At 39.0% G+C, this 24,274-nt stretch overlaps 2 protein-coding genes across 5 annotated transcripts in view; one reads left to right on the top strand and one right to left on the bottom strand.

The window, feature by feature from the left end:
* The window catches only part of LOC120537713 (guanine nucleotide-binding protein subunit alpha-11-like), a 132,005-nt gene that overhangs the window by 64,760 nt on the left and 42,971 nt on the right, over positions 1 to 24,274 (top strand). The window contains exon 1 of one of the 3 annotated variants that reach the window (XM_039766859.1): positions 3,278 to 3,361. The exons of the other annotated variants lie outside the window; for them this stretch is intronic. The gene's annotated coding sequence lies outside the window, so the exon portion shown is untranslated. Of the gene's footprint in view, positions 1 to 3,277; positions 3,362 to 24,274 lie in introns of those variants that run through there. 3 annotated transcript variants of the gene reach the window in all.
* Positions 17,843 to 23,246, bottom strand: LOC120537715. Of its 2 annotated transcripts, XM_039766862.1 has the most exons (5): positions 23,184 to 23,246; positions 19,653 to 19,865; positions 18,532 to 19,562; positions 18,259 to 18,343; positions 17,843 to 18,153 (listed from the first exon to the last, which is right to left on the bottom strand). In XM_039766862.1, exons 3-5 carry the CDS (start codon positions 19,055 to 19,057, stop codon positions 18,048 to 18,050), a joined length of 717 nt encoding a protein of 238 aa, XP_039622796.1. In that variant the 5' UTR covers positions 19,058 to 19,562; positions 19,653 to 19,865; positions 23,184 to 23,246; the 3' UTR covers positions 17,843 to 18,047. The 2 variants fall into 2 exon arrangements, with proteins under 2 accessions (XP_039622796.1, XP_039622795.1); XM_039766861.1 differs by lacking the exon at positions 23,184 to 23,246 and having other exon boundaries at positions 19,653 to 19,953.

The raw sequence follows: 24,274 nt of genomic DNA, 5'->3' as shown, positions 1-24,274 counted from the left end.
CACAATCATTTATCTCTATTTATAATCAAACTTTATATTAAAATGATATTTTCACACTTAAGGAGGTTGAAAACGGTGGTGGAATTTTTTCATGATTACATATGCATTACCTACAGTAGATTATATGCAAAGTAAAAAGAGTTATAGTCACCTAAAAACATAGTAAAAGTATTATAGTATTATATAATATTTGTTGTAATCAATTGCTATGGGTAAAATTGCATTTAGCTACATTTAATTATGATAATGATGGCAGAAATAAAACAATCTATATTAAATTAAATGTACTACCAGGAACACGACAGGGATGTAGCAGCTTCTTGTTCCCATTACATCTTTATATTTACATGGCATATCCAATGTGTACACATTACTGGTAAACTGATGATGTAAATTAAAATAAAATTAATAACAGTTATTGAATGAATATGTGTTATATTGAATACAGGTTTTAATATCATCTAAACATATTTCCATGATACAAAAAATTCAGATGGTTGTTTAAATAAATAAAATGCTACTATTTTCTCAATTTTCATATCCATTATAAATACACTGCACAACAATTTTTTTGAAAAGTCTTGCTTCCTGAAAAGTTTTTGCTGATTGTGACAGGCACGTACTGGGTATGCACAAATATAGTTTTGGTTTTACTGAATCTGAGAAATAGACATTTATATGTTTACTGACAATAACGTATTAAGTCATGTTTATGTTTCGCATAAGCTATTAAATTCAACAGAATTAAAAGTGTTTTGCTCCTGATTTTCTTTTGTATTCAATGTCTGGTGCATCATGTTACAGTGTCCAACAGTAGTCAGCAAGCATTGATGGATTCCAGTTGCCCTGGTATGCTTCTCCATTGTAGCAATGTCCTGGTGAAACCTTTCACTGTGTTCATCACTGACACCACCACGATTTGCGGGGAAGAAGTCCATGTGTGAGTGGAGGAAATGAATCTTGAGTGATAATGTTGCACTTCATTGTCTTATATGCTTTGAGAAGTTTGTCTACCAGCTGAATGTAGTTTGGGGTTCTGTAATTGCCCAGAAAATTGTCAACGTCTTTGAAGGCTTTCCAGGCAATTTTTTCCAGCCCAACTAACAGATCTTCAAACCGCTTGTCACTTATAACATGTCTGATCTGGGGGCCAACAAAAATGCCCTCTTTGATCTTGGCGTCAGTTATTCTTGAGAACATCTGTCTTAAATAACGAAAACCTTTGCATTCCTTGTTCAGTGCTTTCATGAAATTCTTCATGAGTCCCAGTTTTATGTGAAGAGGAGGCAAAAATATCTTTCCCGAGTTGAAAAGCGATTCATGTGCCACATTTTTCTGTCCTGGAACTAACTTTTTACGGAGTGGCCAGTTATGTCGAGAATAGTGTGACTCTTTGGCACGGCAGTCCAATTCACAGATGAAACAACAGTACTTTGTATAGCCGAGCTGCAGTCCTAGTAACAGAGCAACGACTTTAAGATGTCCACAGATATTCCAGTTGTACCTGCTATACAGGACGTGCTTCAGCAACAGTTCCATATTCTCATACATTTCTTTCATGTGTGCTGCAAATGTTGCCATTGTGTAGCATAACAGCGTTCAGGCTTAACAATGACGAATCAATGAAGAGACGCCACTCTTCCGGGTTGTGATCACAACCCAAGGCCGAGAACAATCCTTCAATGTCACAAAAGAAACAGAGACTGTGTCGACTTGTGCAAAAAAATTGGTTATATCATGATGTCGGCCTCAAAACACAGAAATTTTCATACCTGGTGTCAGCAAACACCATTTCTGGAGTCTCGAACCCAGCAGCTCGGCTTTTGCTTTTGACAGACCCAAATCTCTGATCAAATCGTTCAATTCGGACTGTGTTATCAGATATGGATCGCCTGATGAGCACAGTTCAAAATCTGGGTCAACGTCACTGTCAGTATCCTGCATTGCAGTTTCTTCATCTGGTTCGTCTAAGGTCCAATCCTCTGGTGGTTTTGGAATTGGAAGACTATCTTCATGTGGCACGGGTCTCATTGCTGAGGGCAATTTTGGATATTCAATTGACTTCTTGTTTTTGTCAGAGAAACCAGACACATTAGTCAAATAGAAGTAACAGTCCGTCACATGGTCTTTCTGTTCTCGCCATTTCATCGGAACAGCAAATAGCATAGTCTTTCGAGTGCCTCTGAGCCAGGCTCTCGGACTGACAGCACATGTCGCACAGCAAATGTGAGGTGCCCATTCTTTGTCTTGATCACTGATTTTGCAGCTGAAATACAGATGATAAGCTTTCTTCACAAGAGCAGTCATCCAACGTCTCTGAGGCGCAGGTGTATATTTGCCATAGATATAGCAGAATGTATCGCGGCTGTTACGACATTGACGAGACATATTGCCCAACACCAAAACGTCTATAGCATCAAGCTTACTTACTGTTATATTGCTACAGATACTATACTTTACTATACTGATACTATACATACACACTGACTATCTATATAAACCAAATGAGCAGGATTGGTGTATGCAAGCCACCTTTATAGTATGCTGAGACAGCATCAAGCTCATTCAGACCTGTCCAGGATGTCAACTACCGCAGAACAGCTTCCAACCTGGCCTGATTCCATGCCTTGGCATGCCCAGGCTGCACAAACCGTTGTTGATAAGTCACTTATGGGAGCGAAAATGTTTGGATACAAATATAAGAAAAAATCATGACAAAACTGATAGGTAAATTTTGATGTGTTATTTGTGATCAGCACCCAAAAATCTATAAGAAACACCCAACAGTGTTCAAGAAGCAAAAACCTTGTTGTGCAATGATATCTATACAAAATTTTAATCATCTATCTGTAATTATAACTACAGTTTACTTAAAAAAGGTATTCAGTTAAAGTATCACTTCCAGTTGTCAGAAGTGGCCCAAAAGTTGATAGGATTCCTTATTTTTGATATAAAGCAGATGTACAAAATCTCACTAACTGAAGTCAAAGAGTTTTCGAGTTATCAAGTTTACACACAGACATACAAACATACAGGCAGACAGAATTTCAAAAATGGTACTTTTGGAATCAGGAAGGTCTAAAACAACAAGATTCATCAAAATCTTGAGGTTGAATTTTTTTCACGATTCCTATACTTTCTGTATATTGTGTCTACGAGAAAGTAACACGAGATCTCCTTAATGTCCTTTTGGTTTTTCCTCAACAATACTGAGATCACAAAGAAGTAAAATGGCATTGTGTTTTGTCTCCTGTTTTTCAGGTTTATCTCCTGAGGAGAACATATCCCCCAAAGGTCTCCTGTTGAGTTTCAGTGTTCATCTCATCTCAGCACAGTCACACAGTGGGCTCAGATCTTTTAAGTACTGTCTTGACATTTTTTTTGTTTTTTTTTTTTGCAATGTGAAAGACTTTGCATTGAGCGCTAAGTAACATACAGTGAAATATATAGACAGCAGTAATGAATCTCTTTACTATGATTACAAAGAGTAGCCCTTGCTTCTGAATAATATTAATGGCTCTTATTTATATTATGGTGCTCCAATTAGATCATCATTCTGCAAAAAAAAAAAAAACAAAGGCAGGCTTAGTGATTAAGACTTTGGGCTTCAAACCCACTTCTCGCACCAGTGGGTGTCATGTCATCTCATTGTGCTACAATTAGCAAAAGAAATGTATCCAATAATATCGAAAGTGTTGTAAACTACTTTATGAACAGTCTTGAAACAGATTAAAACAAGACTAAAAAGAGATCTCTCAAAATATAACCTGCTTTTTCAAATGCAATTCCCAATTTTGACTCCTTTTCCCTCAGTTGTAGCTCATGTCTCCTTGTTGTCTAAAGCACTTTCTTTTAAGGAATTTTAGGGGAAACATCACTGACAAAGGTTAGGTTAAGAGCACATGATGATACAGCGCATTGCCGCACCCACCACATGGCAAATCAACTCAGATTAGGACCCAAGTGCATCCATGCAATGGGTGACACCTCAGCACCACACCAGTTCAGATGGAATGGAACAGTGGGAGTTTTTTTATGGTGGCTGGAGTGCCAACAACCCCCAGGTTTTTCCCTGCAGGTTGGAGGAGTTGATTCTTAAATGAAACATAAATAAGGATCTCTTAAGTTTCACAAGCCATCAAATATAAACCATTGAGAAATAAAATTTTCCTATAGCCATCTTTAATTTTAAATGATACTACACCACATATTTATAATTTGTTAATATAAAACCAAAGCAAAATGTGCAATTATGTTGCAATAACTGCAATGTCATTAGTCCACGCAGATCCTTCTTCTTTTTTCGGCTGCTTCTGTTAGTGGTTGCCACAGCGGATCATCTTTTTCCATTTCTTCCTGTCTTCTTCATCTTGCTCTGTTAAACCCATCACCTGTATGTCCTCTTTCACCACATCCATAAACCTTCTCTTAGGCCTTTGTCTTTTCCTTTTGTCTGGCAGCTCAATCTTTAACATCCTTCTCCCAATACAGTGATCCCTCGCTATATCGCGCTTCGACTTTCGCAGCTTCACTCCATCCCGGATTTTAAATGTATGCATATCTTAATATATATCACAGATTTTTCGCTGGTTTGCCGATTTCTGCGGACCATGGGTCTTTTAATTTATGGTACATGCTTCCTCAGTTGGTTTGCCCAGTTGATTTCATACAAGGGACACTAATGGCGGATGGCTGAGAAGCTACGCAATCAGAGCACGTATTACGTACTAAATAAAACTCCTCAATGATATACAATATGCTTCCTGCACGGTGCTTCGCATACTTAAAAGCCCGAACAGCACGTATGATTTTTTATTGTTTGCTTTTCTCTGTCTCTCTCACTCTCTCTGACATTCTCTGCTCCTGACAGAGGGGGTGTGAGCAGAGGGGCTGTTCGCACACTGGCCTAGAGGATACGGACACTCCTCTAAAAAATGCTGAAAGACTACCTTCACATTGCTCCCTTCCTTGGAGCTGCTTTGTATGGCAGTGCTTTGCGTACTTAACAGCCCTATTGGTTTTTGATTGTTTGCTTTTCTCTCTCTCTCTCTCTCTCTAACATTCTCTGCTCCTGACAGCACTCCTTTGAAGAGGAAGATATGTTTGCATTCTTTTAATTGTGAGACGGAACTGTCATCTCTGTCTTGTCATGGAGCACAGTTTAAACTTTTGACTAAAGGGTGTTATTTCATGTCTAGAGGGTTCTAATAATGTTAAAAAGCATATTTAGGAGGTCGTAAACAAGTTTTCTATGCTCTAACTGTGAAAATATTCGATTTATAAATAAAGAATCCTACTTCGCAGAAATTCATTTATCGTGGTAGAGTCTGGAATGGATTAACCACGATAAACAAGGGTTTACTGTATACCCAGCATCTCTTCTCTGCACATGTCCAAACCAACGCAATCTCACCTCTCTGACTTTGTCTCCGAACCATCCAACTTGAGCTGACCCTCTGTTTTATCTTGGTAGAGTAATATATATATTGCTCTACTTTCCCCTATTGTATTATTAAATATGTAGCCTTAGAATGCCTAATCTCACAGACTTACCACTGTTTATAAGATATTATTTTATATAACTTCTCCCCACCTTCCCTTCTATATCTATAACCTCAGGCAATTAGATGTAGTAAAAAGACAAGCAGGAGTTAAGTTACACATAAAATAATGTATTACTGATAATATTCATAAATAATAACAAAATGCAAAGTACATTTGAATATTGGCAACCATACAACCTGATAAAATGGTGATGTGTAATTCAGGTGGCACACAGACTTGCAGTTACTTAAAATGTCTCTAGTTAAGGCATCGTTGGTGCTCAGCTTTCAGCCACATGTCTGTTCAATATGGCTGCTGAGCTGTGCTCTTCATTGTGTTGTCTTCATCCTCACAGGTTAGCAAGAGAGATGCTTCTTCATCATATGTGAGTCAGAGAGAGAGAATGTGGTTGAGCAAGTACATTTATAGATGTTCTCTCCAATTCCTAGAACCAATAGGACATCATGGTACTTAAAGGCCTCTGAGACAAGCCAATTCCAAACAGCCATACCTCAGACCAATGGGAGAAATAGTACATTTAACACCTCAACCCCCCCCAAGACCATATGTTAAGCTAACCTGGCTTTGTGTGGGAGATCAAACTGGTTTAAGACACATCCCCCCAAATCCTGTCATAAAATTACAAAGAGACAGTCGTAAAAAGGGGGATGGGGAAGGCAAACATGAATACCTCTCACCACTTGGTTTGCCTAAATTATAAATAAAGACATACAAAACATTTATCAAGTTATATGCAAAATCCTACATCACAACACTCCACCCCGATGAATGTTTTGTACAGTGTCTTTATACACAATGTCTTTAAATTGTTTCAAGAGTCTGATGCATAACTTGTGCATTGATTGGCAGTATTTGCTCTCCCAGTGTTAAAAGTTGTCCGTGACCATTTGTCCATTACATATCTTCTTTATTTCAAAGACAATCTGAAGAACTTGGAAGCGCTCCTGATGACTTGTATCTGCTCCAGCTTGCGTCAACTCTTTCTGCAGTCTCCATATGTCATCAGATCTGGTGGTTCAAAATGAGACAAGTCCACACCTTCCACTAAACTAGCCCACTACAATTGAGTCTATTGTGTGAATTTTTAATCTGTACTTGTTCTCTGTCTAACTGCTAATTAGACCCCTGTCCCAAACTATCTAAGCATATGCAGCTGTACAATTAACATCAAAATTTGAAAGGTAACATGCCACAGGTGCCAGTACAACCACTTCTGCCCAAGTGACAGCCGATGTGCCACTGCATAAACTGTTCACAAACCAATATTTGTGGCCCCTCTGCACACATTTGGGGTTGACTTAGTTGCCTCTTGTGCTTTCCTACCCATGGTGCAACTCTTGACTGCCATCAGCCTTTACCAGTATAGGCTGGCATCACCACCATGAGACATCAAAGCTTGCAACTCTCATCATTCCCCCCGTAGGCCACCCCTAGAGTTGTTTGCTCACCATATGCATACTCATTGTGCTAAACACCTCAGTTCAGAATTGGCCCACTGGTCCTGTGCCTGTACCACAGCCGACAATCTCAGCAGGGCTTCCGTATTTTCCCAATTAGACTATACCTAAACATCGGAGCCCATATGTCTTGCAAATGTATCAGCTGCACCTGCTTTCCTGAAAAGTTCACCAATTTTCTTAGTATACATTTTCCTTAATATTATTAATTATATTAATTATCCCACTTAATTAATTAATACCCAGAATGTATACTTTATGAGCCAAAAGAATCCCCTTATTTTGGCATTCCTAACTGGTTTGTTCAGTTTCCACCCCTTGGAATATAAATTTGCTGCAGTAATGAACAAACCTTTCCTTTTAAACTATAGCTATTGTGACTAGTCCTATTATTGCATGACTTGTGGACTTGTTACTCACTTAAACCCCAGTAAGTGTCTTTTTCTTGCTGTCTCTTCAGTTCTTCTTCATGTCTTTGTCTTTAGTCTTTGCTTTTTGTCTTTGTCTTTTCTTTCTTTTCTTTTTTCATTCTGCTATGTAGGCAGGTCTGCAAAATGGAAGGTGACAAAGCAGTTTCTGTCCATCTCATTTTCTTGGTTGTCGACCTGGTGCCAAAACTCAAACTTTGCTTCCAGGCATTCATTGGAACAGCTTGGCACTAGTGCCACACCACTCCAATGTGCCAATGGTAACCGATCTCCTGCATGGATTTTACTCTGCTAATTGCCTTCACTATTTATTACCTGCACCAAACCAAAGTCCATAAAACCTTACAATAGAAGTAGCACTATTGCAAAAGGCCAGAAAATTGAAACAGAAATAACTATTTTCCCTTTCCTGTCTTCCTGCACTACCCTTCTATTTTTTTTCATTGCCTGTGTGTCCTTTTTTTATTGTATGGTAACTGCTACCTGAAAGTGTGGGCTGAAGCCTCTCCAGAACCAAGTTCTAAATCCAGCATCTCTAAAACTGACCTGTGTTTTTACTAAAGACCAGCTCACTTTTCTCCATTTTATTGCATGGAGATTCATAGGCTGTCTTTTTAACAACTGGTCAGTCAGGTTTCAATTACTGAACCTAAGTGTGTGTGCTTTTTAATTACTGCTGGCCCTAGCACAGCTGTTAGGACCTCACACCCCTGTGCATTCCTGGCTTGCTGCTGAGCTTCCTGCTGCACCATCCCCCATCCTTTGTTCTTTGGCTTGTCCTGTTTCATTCAAACCAACTCCTAAACTGGTGCACTTTCTTTCCAACTCAGCCATTCTTGCACTAGCACATTCAGACCTTTCACACACAAGCACTTGAATTCCTTTCATTTCCATTGTTCTTTGTTTTAATTCCACACTTTCTTTACTCAGTATCTTAAGCCAATATCCAGTTCATGCCCTCTAGTCAACAATTGCCATTCACACTCACCAGCTCCTCTGCCTTCTATCTGATCTCTTTGTCCTAAATCAAATTTCAATGCAGCACTGGTTACCTTTCCTAACAGTGGTGAAATATCTATCAGTGTAGCATGCTCTTTAAATACTGGACAGACCTCAGAATTACTTGGAGATTGTGGTGCAGTGGAGAATAAAGGAAGAAAACACCCTTGCTGTTTTCCCTTCCTTTCATCTCTCTCCTTTTCCTCACACTCACATTCCCACTCTTTATCTGAGCACACATCTGTCTCATGTAAGTCACCCACCCATGTTTTAGGGTTCCAGTCCGATCTGGTTACTGTTGCCCTAACTTTCACCATGGGTGGTTTTCTCTCTTTGTTTCCAGTTCTTTCACTGCTTTCTACTTTAGCAGTGGGTGTTCTACATGCTAACACTTCACAATTATCACACCAACTGTTACATCTTTCAAAACTCTCACTCAACATTCACAACTTTCACTTTCATTCACTTTGCTATTTTCTTCCTTATCATGATCTTCCTTATTACCAATAATACAAGCTAGTAAACCTCTTATAACAGCAGCTGTCTTCTTTAAACCTGATCTCTGTTTTCTTGCTTTTAATCCTTCCAGCCCCCTTCCATTTTGTGGCACACTCAGTTCAGCTTCTGCTTTCTCTACCTGAACTACAGGTTTCCTAGCTTTAGCCTGCTTCCTCTGCCACTCCACTGGAAGATGGCTGACTTTAAAATGAACTTAGGCATTTCTAAGTCTACAATTTACTCTAATACAATTTGCCAAATTCGTTATGGGTTGGCCTACTTTTGCCCCTGTAAGCAAACATACACATACATACACAAAGATTCTAAACAAATAAGTACCGTATGAATGACGAATGCATGTCCCATCACTCCCTAGCACTTTAACCACTTAAATGCCGTATGAATGACGCATGCATCTTTCACCACTCCCTAGCACTTTAATTAGGGACTCACTACCACCAGTACTAACAAACATGCGGGTGTCCTTGTGACACACATGAAGTCTCTACACTTTGTTGGTTATATTCCATTCAGCAACCAAACAATGTTTTACTTCCACCGCATTTGTACACTGGGTGCCCTAAAATTCACATACATAAACAAACACATACATCAAAACAGTATTTGCAAACAGGGTGCAAAACTTGGTTACCCCAAAATCCTGCCGACTACGCCAATTGTTTTATCTTGGTAGAGTAATATATATATTGCTCTACTTTTCCCCTATTGTATTATTAAATATGTAGCCTTAGAATGTCTAATCTCACAGACTTACCACTGTATATAACTTCTCCCCACCTTCCCTTCTATATCTATAACCTCAGGCAATTAGATGTAGTAAAAAGACAAGCAGGAGTTAAGTTACACATAAAATAATGTATTACTGATAATATTCATAAATAATAACAAAATGCAAAGTACATTTGAATATTGGCAACCATACAACCTGATAAAATGGTGATGTGTAATTCAGGTGGCACACAGACTTGCAGTTACTTAAAATGTCTCTAGTTAAGGCATCGTTGGTGCTCAGCTTTCAGCCACATGTCTGTTCAATATGGCTGCTGAGCTGTGCTCTTCATTGTGTTGTCTTCATCCTCACAGGTTAGCAAGAGAGATGCTTCTTCATCATATGTGAGTCAGAGAGAGATGCTTCTTCATATGTGAGTCAGAGAGAGAATGTGGTTGAGCATGTACATTTATAGATGTTCTCTCCAATTCCTAGAACCAATAGGACATCATGGTACTTAAAGGCCTCTGAGACAAGCCAATTCCAAACAGCCATACCTCAGACCAATGGGAGCAATAGTACATTTAACACCTCAACCCCCCCAAGACCATATGTTAAGCTAACCTGGCTTTGTGTGGGAGATCAAACTGGTTTAAGACACATCCCCCCAAATCCTGTCATAAAATTACAAAGTGACAGTCGTAAAAAGGGGGATGGGGGAAGGCAAACATGAATACCTCTCACCACTTGGTTTGCCTAAATTATAAATAAAGACATACAAAACATTTATCAAGTTATATGCAAAATCCTACATCACAACACCCTCTAATGTCCCCATTTCTAATCCTGTCCATCCTCGTCACACCCAATGCAAATCTTAACATCTTTAACTCTGCCACCTCCAGCTCTGTCTCCTGCTTTCTGGTCAGTGCCGCTATCTCCAACCTATAAAACATAGCTGGTCTCACTACAATCCTGTAGACCTTCCCTTTACTCCACGCACATCCTAATCAGGTGAAATCACTGGAAATCACTACAGGTGGGTTTGAGGACGATCAACAGAATGTGAAGCACCTGAGCCAAATGTCAAGTGTCACAGTAAAAGCTCCGAATCCTCGTGTCAAGAGGCATTTGCAGTATTTTTATTTTTAAAAATCCCATTTTTTCCTTGTCATTTGGGGTATTGACTGTTTCTTGATGAGGGGAAATAATACATTTCAACAATCCTTATATATATAATTTGATACTAATCGTATATATGGTGTTCGCGTCAATACCTCGACTCAATACAAGTTAGGACCATGTAATGGGACTCTGCCTCTGTAGTTAGAACATAACGTGGCACACGCGGACACAGTATTGCATGATTAGCTAAGAATGTTTGAATGCTTCAGTGACGCCGCTGGACGGCCGAGTATAGTAAGTCGGTGTTTGTTCGAGCAGATAACAGTAAATTTGGTTGGTTTTTGGAACGTTGGTTTGGTGGGGCGTACTTTCCAGGACTAACATCGTCGACTGACTTAAACCCTTCGACAGCTCCGGAACCGTAAATAATTTAGAACGTATCGCCATTTGCTTGGTACGTCGAAATCTATCTTTGGGCAGTTCAGTTTTGGCATCCATCCTTCTGACATCTATTGGCAAACTGAGTAATGACGGCTGGGTATTAACGATGGTTATTGTTTAAATTTTAGCTAATCTCAGATCTAAAATGACCACAGCAACATAATTATTACTCCGACTCTGATTAGAGTTGTAAAATATGGTTTGTTTTGAAAATTTGTTTGCCATAAAAAATCAAATGAGGTGCGCAGAAGAGCTGAGGTCATCTCTCGCAGCCCCGTTTAAACAGGAAGCTCTTCATTACATCGGCCGAAAAGGTCTATTTTAAACACAAATCAGTGCCATGATAACAAAATCATTTCAAGGACTTAAAAAAACAAATAATTCTGTGCAGAGAAAGTATGGATTTCACAAACGTAGAATTTGTAGCCCAATTCGATCGGGATCCCAGTCGCTAGTTTTAATATAAGGCTGTAGCATAACAAAATATGAAAAGAGTGAAGGAGTCTGAATACTTTCTGAAGGTACAGTATGTGGTCATTCATGCAAATCTGCTTTTTCTCAGGTGCAAGTTACTCAATAAAAATAAATACTATTGACTTTAATATTGAATATACCAAAGGCACCAGACAGAAGCTTCTTGCTAGTGATCTATTTACACGTGACATCTGCCACCCCTCAAAGTGTTTGGTGGCTCTCCGCTGTGAAGCGAGCTGTGAATGAGAAATTTGCAAAGGTTACAATTAGGTGCGTAAGTACCTGGACAGCAATACAATTTTCATAATCCTGGCTCTGTATGCCACCACATTGAATTTGAAATGAAGCAATCAAGTGTGAAACCCTAACCCCGACACAGACAGGCAGAGCACAGGTTAAGCACATAACACCCAGTTTATTTTCAGTTCAGCACACATTGCACAAATCACCAACACATCATGACACAATCCCTTCTTTGCCACCAGTCCTTCCACCTCCACTCCTCTTCAGGCTTTGTCTTTTTCCTCCCGACTCTGGCCATTGAGTTGTGGTGACTGGCTCCCTTTATAGGGCACCCAGAAGGACTCCAGGTGCCCAACAAGATTCTTCCGGCCACACTTCTGGTTGTGGCGGAAGTGTGGCCAAATAGGGCCCTGAAAATATCCATGTGCCCCCTGGCGGTGGCAACAGGCCCCAACAGGGTTGAGCTCCCATGTTCATGACCCGTGGCCCTCTCGGTCCGGGGGAGAAACTGTCCTGGAAATGCTCTCTCCTCTGGTCCTTCTATGCTCAGGGCATCCCAGCCAGGCAAGGGCTCCAGCTGTCCTCCACACAAGATGTGATTGAAGTGTAGTCATGCAGTTTTAATTTGATGTGTTTTACAAAAACTTTGTATCAGCTATTTAGAAAATACTCGCATTTTCAGGGGCTCAAATGTATTTGGACAAATTAACATAATAATAAATGTAATAATCATTTTCAATACTTAGTTGAAAATTCTTTACAGTCAATGATTGCCTGAAGTCTGAACACGTGGCCCTCTCCAAGCTCTGGCTTTCCACTCCAGTGATGCTTTGCCAGGCCTTTACTGCAGTGGTTTTCAGGCGCTGCTTGTTCGTTGGACTTTTTGCCATCGGTTTTATCATCAGCAAGTGAAATGCAAGGCCAGTTAGGTTGAGGTCAGTTCATTGACTTGGCCATTGAATAATATTTCACTACTTTGCTTTGAAAAGCACTTAGTTCGCTGTTACTGTGTGTTTTGGCTCATTGTCCATCTGCACTGTTAAGTGTCGTCCTATCAGTTGTGCAGCATTTGTCTGAATCTGAGCAGACATTAGAGCCCTGGACACTTCAGACATCATCCTGCGACTTCTGTCAGCAGTCATATCATCAATAAACACACATGACCCACTCCCATTGGCAGTCAGGCATGATCACACCATAAAACGGCCTCCAGCATGTTTCTCAGATGATGTGGTGTGCTACAGATCATGAGCCATTCCTTATTTTTCTCCATACTCCATCATTTGTCCAAAGAAAACTGTTCCAAACCTGGACTGTTTTTATTTAAATATTTTCTGGCAAAGTCTAATCTGTCCTTCCTATGCTTGAGGTTTACCAGTGGTTTGCAGATTGTGGTAAACACTCTGTCTTTACTTTCATGAAGTCTTCTCTTGATTGTAGACTTTGGCAATGATAGGCCTACCTCCTAGAGAGTGTTCTTGGTTTGGTTAAAGGCATTCTTCTTCACCAAGGACAGAATTCTGCGAAGACAGAATTCAGCACAGTTGTCCTCCATGGTTGTCCAGACCTTCTGGTGTTGCTGAGCTCACCAGTGTGTTCCTCATCTTTAAGAATGTACCAGATGGTTGATTTGACCTCTCTAGAGAAACACTGTTTCTGCTGTTTCTCTCTGATGAGTTTGTTTTGTTTTCTCTGCCTAATGATGGACTCTTTTTACTCACATGGGCAGCTCCTTGGACCTCATATTGAGAATTTACAGTGAAGGCTTCCAAATGCAAATTTCAGACTTGGAATCAACTCCAAACATTCTACCTGTTTAATAGTTAATGAAATAGTGAGGGGCCTGCTCACACCTACATATAGGACACCTTGTCAGTCAATTGTCTAAATACCTTTGAGCCACAGATGGAAGGACATCAAGGGTGGGTTAGAAAAAGGCCCCTGTGGAAGGATCAGTCTGTAAAATGGGGACATTTTGATTAACAACCTTTGAGAAAGACAGAGTGTAAGGGTGGAATGGGAGGACCAGCGGGATATGGGTTCATTATTGGAGTTCATCTTAGAGTGGATGTGGGGAGGTCTAGACCGGACTTGATTGTCCACAACATGAGAGGGTGCTCTCTAGCAATGAAGAGACTCAGTTGTCCACTTCATTACTGCAGATGGTGGAGGAGTCTAAGGAAATGTGGGAGAGGCAGCCAGGGCTGGAATTAGCTGTAGAGAAGGTAACTGTGTGAGTTAGTGTGCCTGTAATAGACAGTGGCTTAAAGCCCCTAAGAGCAGACACAATGACTGATATCTAAAAGTGGCAGAACTGCGGTCAACTGTAAACCTGAGAGATGGATGGAAACTAATTAAACTGGCAAAACCATTAATGAATTCCTGCTGCTGGCTTCTGGAGTAAGATGCCACAGCAACACCATTATCAATATATCTTTTGTACAGGTCTGGTACAAATACTTAGCATTACATTTACTAAAAATAAATGTAATTTCTCCTTGTATTCTGACCAGGTCCCTGCATAACAATTTACTTAATTCTGCATTATTTGTAAACTTAACCAGCTTATTGATTATATTCTTGTCCAAATTGTTTACAGTGCATCACTTTTTTCCACATTTTGTTATGTTACAGTCTTATTCCAAAATGGATTAAATTCATTTTTTCCTCAGAATTCTACACACAACACCCCATAATGACAACGTGAAAAAAGTTTTTTGCAAATTTATTAAAAATAAAAAAACTGAGAAAGCACATGTACATAAGTATTCACAGCCTTTGCCACGAAGCTCCAAATTGAGCTCAGGTGCATCCTGTTTCCCCTGATCATCCTTGAGATGTTTCTGCAGCTTAATTGGAGTCCACCTGTGGTGAATTCAGTTGATGTGACATGATTTGAAAAGGCACACACCTGTCTATATAAGGTTCCACAGTTGACAGTTCATGTCAGAGCACAAACCAAGCATGAAGTCAAAGAAGTTGTCTGTAGACCTCCAAGACAGGATTGTCTCAAGGCACAAATCTGGGGAAGGTTACAGAAAAAATTCTGCTGCTTTGAAGGTCCCAATGAGAACAGTGGCCTCCATCATCCGTAAGTGGAAGAAGTTCGAAACCACCAGGACTCTTCCTAGAGCTGGCCGGCCATCTAAACTGAGCGATCGGGGGAGAAGGGCCTTAGTCAGGGAGGTGAACAAGAACCCGATGGTCACTCTGTCAGAGCTCCAGAGGTCCTCTGTGGAGAGAGGAGCACCTTCCAGAAGGACAACCATCTCTGCAGCAATCCACCAATCAGGCCTGTATGGTAGAGTGGCCAGACGGAAGCCACTCCTTAGTAAAAGGCACATGGCAGCCCGCCTGGAGTTTGCCAAAAGGCACCAGAAGGACTCTCAGACCATGTGAAACAAATTTCTCTGGTCTGATGAGACAAAGATTGAACTCTTTGGTGTGAATGCCAGGCGTCATGTTTGGAGGAAACCAGGCACCGCTCATCACCAGGCCAGTACCATCCCTACAGTGAGGCATGGTGGTAGCAGCATCATACTGTGGGGATGTTTTTCAGCGACTGGGAGACTAGTCAGGATAAAGGGAAAGATGACTGCAGCAATGTACAGAGACATCCTGGATGAAAACCTGCTCCAGAGCGCTCTTGACCTCAGACTGGGGCGATGGTTCATCTTTCAGCAGGACAACGACCCCAAGCACACAGCCAAGATATCAAAGGAGTGGCTTCAGGACAACTCTGTGAATGTCCTTGAGTGGCCCAGCCAGAGCCCAGACTTGAATCCGATTGAACATCTCTGGAGAGATCTTAAAATGGCTGTGCACCGACGCTTCCCATCCAACCTGATGGAGCTTGAGAGGTGCTGCAAAGAGGAATGGGCTTAAACTGGCCAAAGATAGGTGTGCCAAGCTTGTGGCATCATATTCAAAAAGACTTGAGGCTGTAATTGCTGCAAAAGGTGCATCGACAAAGTATTGAGCAAAGGCTGTGAATACTTATGTACATGTGATTTCTCAGTTTTTTATTTTTAATAAATTTGCAAAAACCTCAAGTAAACTTTTTTAACATTGTCATTATAGGGTGTTGTGTGTAGAATTCTGAGGAAAAAAATGAATTGAATCCATTTTGGAATAAGGCTGTAACATAACAAAATGTGGAAAAACTGATGCACTGTATGTATAATAAAAGCAGCAGTGTTCCTAGCAGCACTGACCCCCTGATTAACACCACTTTTAACATCACATAACTCACCATAACCCTTTGTATCCTGAATTTGAATCCTGCACCCTGAACTCCCACTTCTTTCAGTCTGATGCCCAACTGCTCACATGGCACCTTGTGAAAGTCCTGGTGAATAATATCGTATGTACCACACTGATTGTATCCTTTTTTTGTTTCCTCATAGAGTCCCAGCAAACTTGCCAACCTTATGTCTTAACCCAGGCCGGCTACTCACTAATATTTTGGTTCTAGACATGTGCTGCTCGACCTTTTCCTTAATTTACCTGTAGTCCACATTACGTTTACTGCCCTATAGTTACTTTGATCTGCCCAATCGCCTTTTTTTTTATAACAGGTTAATATTTGCTATTCTCCAGTCCTTTGGAATTTCCCCTGCAGAGTGCAGAGATTTTCAAAAAACGTGTCAACTGTTTCTCTGCGTACTCACTAACTTCCTTAAGCATTCGAGGATACATGTTATCTGATCCTCAACATTTGTTAGATTTCTGCCTATTTAATCTAAGCTGTACTTCTGTCTTTACAATTCCTAAATTAAATATTATCCAAGCAGTGGCGTCATTAGGCTTTAGCCACTCACTGAAAAAAAAATCCTGTTAAATTTACAGTAAAAAACTGGCAGCTGCAGTTGCCGGAATTTCACTGTAAAATATATGGTAAGGGTGTTTTTTGCTTTACAGTTTTCTGTAAAAAATATCCTGTTAAAGTTGCAGTAAAAAAAACTGGCAGCTGTGGTTGCCAGAATTTCACTGTAAAAAAATATTGTAAAGATGTTTATTGCACTGTTTAAAATAGAAGTGTTAATTTTAAATTAAATTGCAGTAAATACAGTAAGATAGTAATCTACTTTAAGGTACAGTGTGCATATTTTACTGTTAGGCAGTCATAAAATTGTACTTTAAAACTGCATGTTTTGCTGTAATATGCATGTTATTTGATTTTTAAAACTATGACACTATTCCAGCACAATGCATATAAAGACATTGTGCATTTGACAACTTAAAGCTTTAATTACCATTATTCTTAACTATTAAATTTACACTAGCATAATATAATTATGTAATCATGTGACACCTGTTAACTTGAAAAAGCAATTTAGCAGTGCAACTTCAGAGTGAAATAACAAAATAAGAATCACAATATAATCATTTGCATTCATTATTTTATTTTCAGTATAAACATCAATAAACCAATAAAAAAGATGTTTATCAAGCATTTTAAGTATTTCAAACAAAAATGAACAACACAAAAAGTGCTCAGATGTTGACAATCTCTGATATTGAGAACACCTGCCATTAAAGAGGTAAGATGAATTTTTAGGGAAAATAAAAATATAAACCAAATTATTTTTTCTTCATTGGCAGCACTAAATGGGCACCATGAAACGATTATTAGCTTGTGCCTTCCTTTGTGTTAACTTATACATAAAATACAATTTAAAAATATCAAAATTAATTTACAACTTTATACAGTACTTTATAACATATTCCTTGTTTGTATTTGGGGAAAAAAGTGAAAAAAACAAGTCCTCCATGTTCCTTAGTTTTACAAAGGTAAATTATGGCAAAATCTTAAACTCCCTGTCCTCCAAAAAAAAAAAAAAAGTAAACCACAATAAAGAGGGATCAGACTTCCTATTTGCTTCATACCTTTAACAAATAGATAAGAAAATAAACAATATGAAAATAAACATTATACTGAAAATGAGGATTCAGGCTTCTTATTTGTTCAATGCCTTCTAAAACAAACAAAAACACTAAGAAAACCAAAATACGGAATCAGATTTCCTATTTGTTCCATGTCTTCTCATTGCAATGCTCAGTAATCCTCTCATATGCAGGACACTTCTAAGAACTGGTTCTCCAGTCATGGTCAGCTAGGTCAGCTATTAGAGTGAGCACTTTGGGATTGATTGGGAGCTGTTTCTTGTCTGGATTTATGTTGAAAAAGCATCTGAAAAACAAATTAATTTGGTTGTACTTGCTTGTTTTCTTGTTATGTGCTGCACAATATTAAATTATCAATAGTCTTATGTGAAATAAATTCTGCCATACTCACCGTTGCAAGAACTCAAGGGTGGATGCCAGTTCCACTAGATAGTGAATATTGAAACAGTAAAAGCTGCCGAACATCATGCACAGTGCTGAGATAAAGTTTGGAATATGTTTAGATGTAATCTGTCATGAACATTTTTGAAGTGTAGTTTGAATTACCTATTCATAAACAATGTTTACAAAATCATCTGAACAAGCTTTTTGACACTTAAAGCAAAACTGTTTCCCCACTTAGTTTACACCAATATTTTTGCATTTAGTTTGAAAATATCCTTACCAGAAACAATAATGCAGGGGGTGACTGGCAATTTATCAACCACATCTTCAGCAAGGAAGGACTCTTCCACATGATGAAACATTACCTCTTGCCTTTCTTCAAAGTATGCAAGAAGAAGAATCACCATGTCCTTGACATCTTTAGAACCGCCCTCCAACTGACCTCTGGACACCTCCAATTTAGCAGCTGCTCTCATGACTTGCTTTTTTCTCTCTGTGCTGGTGGTTTTTAGGAACTTTAGGAGCTGTGCTCTCTTTTTGTCCAAGCTTGCAAAGAACATCTCTTTCAGATCAATCCCAGTCAGCTGTTTGAAGTGTACACCCATGCCAATTTCTTGGAATACAAAAGGCCAGTCCTGAAAAAGTTGTTTCATACTGGCTCCCTTATTTATCTCTTTATGCTGGGAGTAATATGTTGATTGCACAAGGATTCCGATTTCTTCATTATTAACATTTGTCTCCTTAGACAGCATCTTCATTTTCTCCTGTTTATCCTTCTGGCTCTCCGCTGTCTCAGAAAGTGGCATGAATTTTAATTCCCAATTAACACAGCCATATGTGTCTTGAACCACTGCCTTTTGTTCAGCAGGGACCTCCTCAGTATCACTATCTGAAGCATGCTTGCATTTTCTGATTTTTTTGTATGTCAGGTCTTCTCACGTTGTCAACACGATTCTGGAGCTGTTTAACCAGTGAATGATATCCTGGTCCAACTACATCTCCTTCAATGACATCCTGCAAGGATGCTGGGTACTTGGTCACAATCTTTTTGGCAATAACAGTGGTACTTTGCTTACTAGAGGAATCACAGATCATTTAAGAAACGGCAATTCTGACCATTTTACGTCGTAAACGTGGACTTGGTCTTTTCTTCCTTTCAAAATAGTCGATCAGTTCTTCAGGAAATTTGTTCCAAGGAATCTCAAAACTGTCAGCCCAGTCTGAAACTGCTGCTTAATGGTGAAGATGAGGAACATGAGGCTGAGGAACTGTAGACTGTGGAGCATGATGATCATGCATCTGGATTTTGATCTGTACAGGCAAAATAAATACCATTGTCAAACACAAATTACATAATCAACATTTTACACATTGTAATATTACGTGATGAGATGTACTTACTGACGTGCCTCCATGCAGACACAAGTTTTGTGGCCTGAACTGGTCTCAGCAAGGGCAGGAGATCTGCTTCCTGAACATACTGAAAATCTTGAGAAGTCTCTACTCCAAGTGACTTCAGTGTATCCACCACCGAATTTAATACTGAAGATGATAGGTCTGGGAGCACATCAGCAATAGCACTGCTTATGCATTTTTGTCCAGACTCCTCCATATCTAAAGATAAAAATAAATCCATCACTAAGCAATAATAATGTATCTGAAAACAACCGACCACAACTGAAAGTAAGTTTTTATTTGAAAAATTAAAAGAACCCGTCATATGATGCATTGTATCATATCCATAACACCAGAAATTAATTATTTTCATGTCACAGTGTTAGAAAATATAAACAATGCATGTTCTTGAAAGTAATAGGTTGTTTATTAGCTTTAGCATTTGTGTGAATCAATAAATCATTGCTGCTGTTAATTACAAATCCAAAAATTAACATGAGGTCAAAAATTTTCACTTGCAATTTTGGGATGACCATGTTACCAAATGCAATGTGTCATGTTGCAGCAGACCAATCAAATACTGAGCATCATGACACCTTTAGGGTGTATTGTCTCTTTAAAAATATTAGCTCCTCAAATGGTATCTCTATGAAGGAATACTTTTGAGGTTTTGTTACAAACTGAAAAAAAATAATGTCATATTAATACAATTTGCAATTTATTGTCCATATTTTAATAAATATTTTGCTTCAGCTGGAAAACCTCAATAAAATCGAGAGTGTAGGGGGACAACGGCCTACAAGGACAACCACTGTGTTTCAGTGGAACTATCCTTCTTCCCTGCATTATGTAAGATGATAACGGATAACAGTCAACTAAGTCTTCAATGTTCACACATTGCATTCTGTCACTTGCAGTTCTCAGGGAGTACAAATGATACGGAGTAAGAAACTCTGCTACAAACACTCGAGTTAACAAGTGCACACTTTCCTCCTTGATAAAAATTAGCAGAAGTTCACCAAACTCAACACAGTCATCATTGACACCAATGACAACAAACTGCCCCTTTTTTAAATGCTGTTCCTTTAAACTCAATTTCTACAGAAACCTTGGCATTTGTGGCATTGTGTCCAAACTGACACACTGCACCCTTGATAGTCTCAGAGTAAAGTTCCAAGAAAAACGGAGAGGTCTCTTTTATTTGCAAGACCATGGGACATGCTGCCTCAATAGGCCTGAAGAATCTGATGCCTTTCAGAAAGGGTGTTACACGAGTTCTTAAAATTCTTCAAGTGTCTTGTACACCTCTTAACGTAGCTATGTTTACTTTCCAACCTTATGGTCCATAACCTGATAAGTGGACCAAATTTCAGTGTTAGTGCAGGATAGTGCTGTAAGTAATGATGTTTAGGTTTCAAATTGCTTTCTGGAAAGGCTGATTTTCTGGATTCTAAATACGCTTGGATAATAACATGTAAATAAGCAACCTGTGATACTGAAATCATCTGAGCACAGATCATGTCAACAATGTCTTTTAGCTGAAGCACTAACTGCCACACTTCATCTGCAAGATATTTTACTCTGTCTCCAATTACTAAAGGCAGCAGCCTCAAAAAATTTCAGTTCTGAAGAGCCTGACCTGCAAGTCAAAGTCCTTTACAACTGACCTCACAAGGCTTTGTGAGAGCATCAGGGCCTTTATATTTGAACTGCCTAATTTGCCAATTAAGTATAGAGTAAGTGAACCACTTATTCTTAACAAAGATACAGTGCGACATCATATAACAGCACACCTTCAAAAATATCATGTCCAAGACAAGGTGGCAAACCGGGCTGGCAAACATTAAAGTATTTCAAAGAACTGAATACAGAATTGAACTTTATCCCCTGGACCTCGTTGGCATTTTCAGGCTGTAATTAATCAACAGCATAACTGTAACTCTCAGCAGTACGTAATGGGCCACATGATTTTGGGTCATCACAAAACTCATCCCTGGTAATCAGACAGTACCTACAGAAATACCGTGAATGGCTAAAATTTTCAGTGAATCCACCAACACAGTGTGAGCCCAAATTATCGCCAGCAATGCAATAAAGTGTGCCTTTAATGACAGACTGGTCTGTCATAGCAAGTCCATTATCCTGAATGTCTTTCAAATCTGCTATTAATCAAGAGAAAACTCTTTTATGGCCAAAGTCTTTGATATTTTTCTCTCTACACAACAATACCAACTGCATATGTTCAGTTTTTAACCTAAGATAAGCAGAAAAATTCGCAAGACATAGATAAACAGCCAAAATGCGGTGTTTCTTTTTTGCAGAGCCTAAAGGGTTAACAACCTCAAAGGCATCTTGATAAAGCAGATTGATAGATTGAGGCATTCTGGATTTTCATTGAAAAAAGCACTTTAAATATTTGACCATCCATGCAGTCACAAAATACATCAGTAGAGCTCCCTTCTGATCTCATAAAGCAATCCTGCCAGACATCTGAATCCAAAAAACACTTCAATGTCTCTTTCACAGTCACATAACAGGCAAATTACTCAGCACAGTGTTCATCTCTACCCAAAAGTACTCTTTTTGGTTTTACATATTTGAAGTATTTTTTAAAGGTTTGGGCCCTGGAGTACACCGATCGCATTGGTCCCTTATGACACATAGAAAACAAGTCTGATGCCTTGACTATATCACATATTTTGACAATGTCCTCATCTGCTACTGACAAATCATTCTTCAAAAACACACTCAGTTTATTCAAAGTGTATGCCTGTCCCAAATTATGAATATTTTGCATCTCTTCTACAATACATTGTATTGGGGTGGCTGGAAGAAGCAAATGACCTTGCAACTTGATATAAAACAAGCAAACATTTCTCAGATACAAGTCACCAAAATTTTCCACATCCACTCCATAGTCTTCTGATTGGCCTGGATCTGCTTCCAACTCACCAGGATCCGGCTGAGATAGTGTACAAGTTAACTGTGATGACAATGGCCTGTGTGAATCAGTAATGTTGCTGGATGTGGTTTCTGTGTCTCCTAGACATATCGGAGGTAAACGAAGATTTAATTCGGAAAAAACTCTCACGGGGCAATTTATCTCACGACCTTCCAGTAAATGCTCCTTTAAATGAGCAATAAGTCCCTGTACATCCTGATATGTACGACCACACAGTGAAACATTGCATGACAAAGCGATATCGACTTCTTTAGGAGGAACCACATAAATAGTACTGTAATGTCGCCGATACAGATGTGACTTAAATGCTTCGTATTTGAAAAACAACTGTTTGCAATCAACAGCAGCACATTTAAAAACTGGATTAGGTTCATCACGATGCAGTCTGCAATGTAGTACAAGTGCTTTTAGAATTTGCGCTGCTGCGCTACAAAAACTACAAGCGTACATTTCAAAATCTAACCGTCACGTATGATTTGCTATTTACAATGCTAACAATATACAAGCGAACACAATTTTGAAAATGAACACCATCGTGCTTAAAATACTGTGCATAAAAAGTTTTAAAAACTTACCATAAAGGTAACGTTTTTAAAGTTTTGTCCGTAACAAATCAGAATAAGCAGTGCGATTCTAAATAGCATCAGGGAAAATGGCCGTCAGCAATAGTAAAGAGCACGCCATCCAGGCGGTCAGACCCTAAGTTTAAAAGTCAAAAATGTATATCGTTCAAAATTTCATTCTTTTTTTTATTATTTATTTTTTATTAATTTTATTACAATCCATACAAAGCAATCAAGTTTTTACAAAGAGAAAAATTAAGTTAAGAACAGATTGATCCCCACCCCTGAGAGAGAGAGCAAGCCCAAAATTTCATAACGTTACATTTAAAAATTAATGTAAATGTGCATATGTTATTTTAAAATTTTAACCCCTTAACGTTATCTATGATTTTGGCAGAAGCAGATTTGAATAAACAATTTCGATTACTAGCCATGTTACACATGTTAACAGAGTTTAACAGGATTTTTTTTTGGATACAACAACAACAACAACAACAACATTTATTTATATAGCACATTTTCATACAAACAGTAGCTCAAAGTGCTTTACATATTAAAGAATAGAAAAATAAAAGACACAATAAGAAAACAAAATAAATCAACATTAACATCGAATAAAAGTAAGGTTCAATGGCCAGGGGGGACAGAAAAAACAAAAAAACTCCAGACGGCTGGAGAAAAAATAAAATCTGTAGGGATTCCAGACCATGAGACCACCCAGTCCCCTCTGGGCATTCTACCTAACATAAATGAAACAGTCCTCTTTGGATTTAGGATTCTCACGGAAGGGCTTGATGATGATGATGGTCACGTAGACTTCTTCCTTTTAATCCGTCCATCATTGTTGGAGCATCATGAAGCTTTGAGTAGGTGGAGGTGGCGCAGGCCACCACCACAAAGAAACGGAAAAAGAAACAGAAAAGAGAGTAGGGGTCAGTACCGATTTTAGAGCCACCATGAATAGTTGTTATGATGAATTGAACATACAGAGTATCAGGATTAAGTTAAAATGAAGTTATGAGAAGGCCATGTTAAAGTAAGGTGTTTTCAGCAGTGTTTTAATGTGCTCTACTGCATCAGCCTGGCGAATTCCTATTGGCAGG

The sequence above is a fragment of the Polypterus senegalus genome, chromosome 10 (genome assembly GCF_016835505.1).
Source record: "Polypterus senegalus isolate Bchr_013 chromosome 10, ASM1683550v1, whole genome shotgun sequence".
Classification (NCBI taxonomy): domain Eukaryota; kingdom Metazoa; phylum Chordata; class Cladistia; order Polypteriformes; family Polypteridae; genus Polypterus; species Polypterus senegalus.
Note: the sequence above shows the minus strand (reverse complement) of the source record. Positions and strands in the feature narration are given on the sequence as shown.

Excerpts from the sequence above, each read along its gene's own strand:
- LOC120537715 (XM_039766862.1), bottom strand. The coding sequence starts at position 19,057 with ATGCCACTTTCTGAGACAGCGGAGAGCCAGAAGGATAAACAGGAGAAA. Across the intron at positions 18,344-18,531 it reads CCCCTGCATTATTGTTTCTG|CACTGTGCATGATGTTCGGC; the intron begins GTAAGGATATTT and ends ACTTTATCTCAG. Across the intron at positions 18,154-18,258 it reads ACCCTTGAGTTCTTGCAACG|ATGCTTTTTCAACATAAATC; the intron begins GTGAGTATGGCA and ends TTTGTTTTTCAG.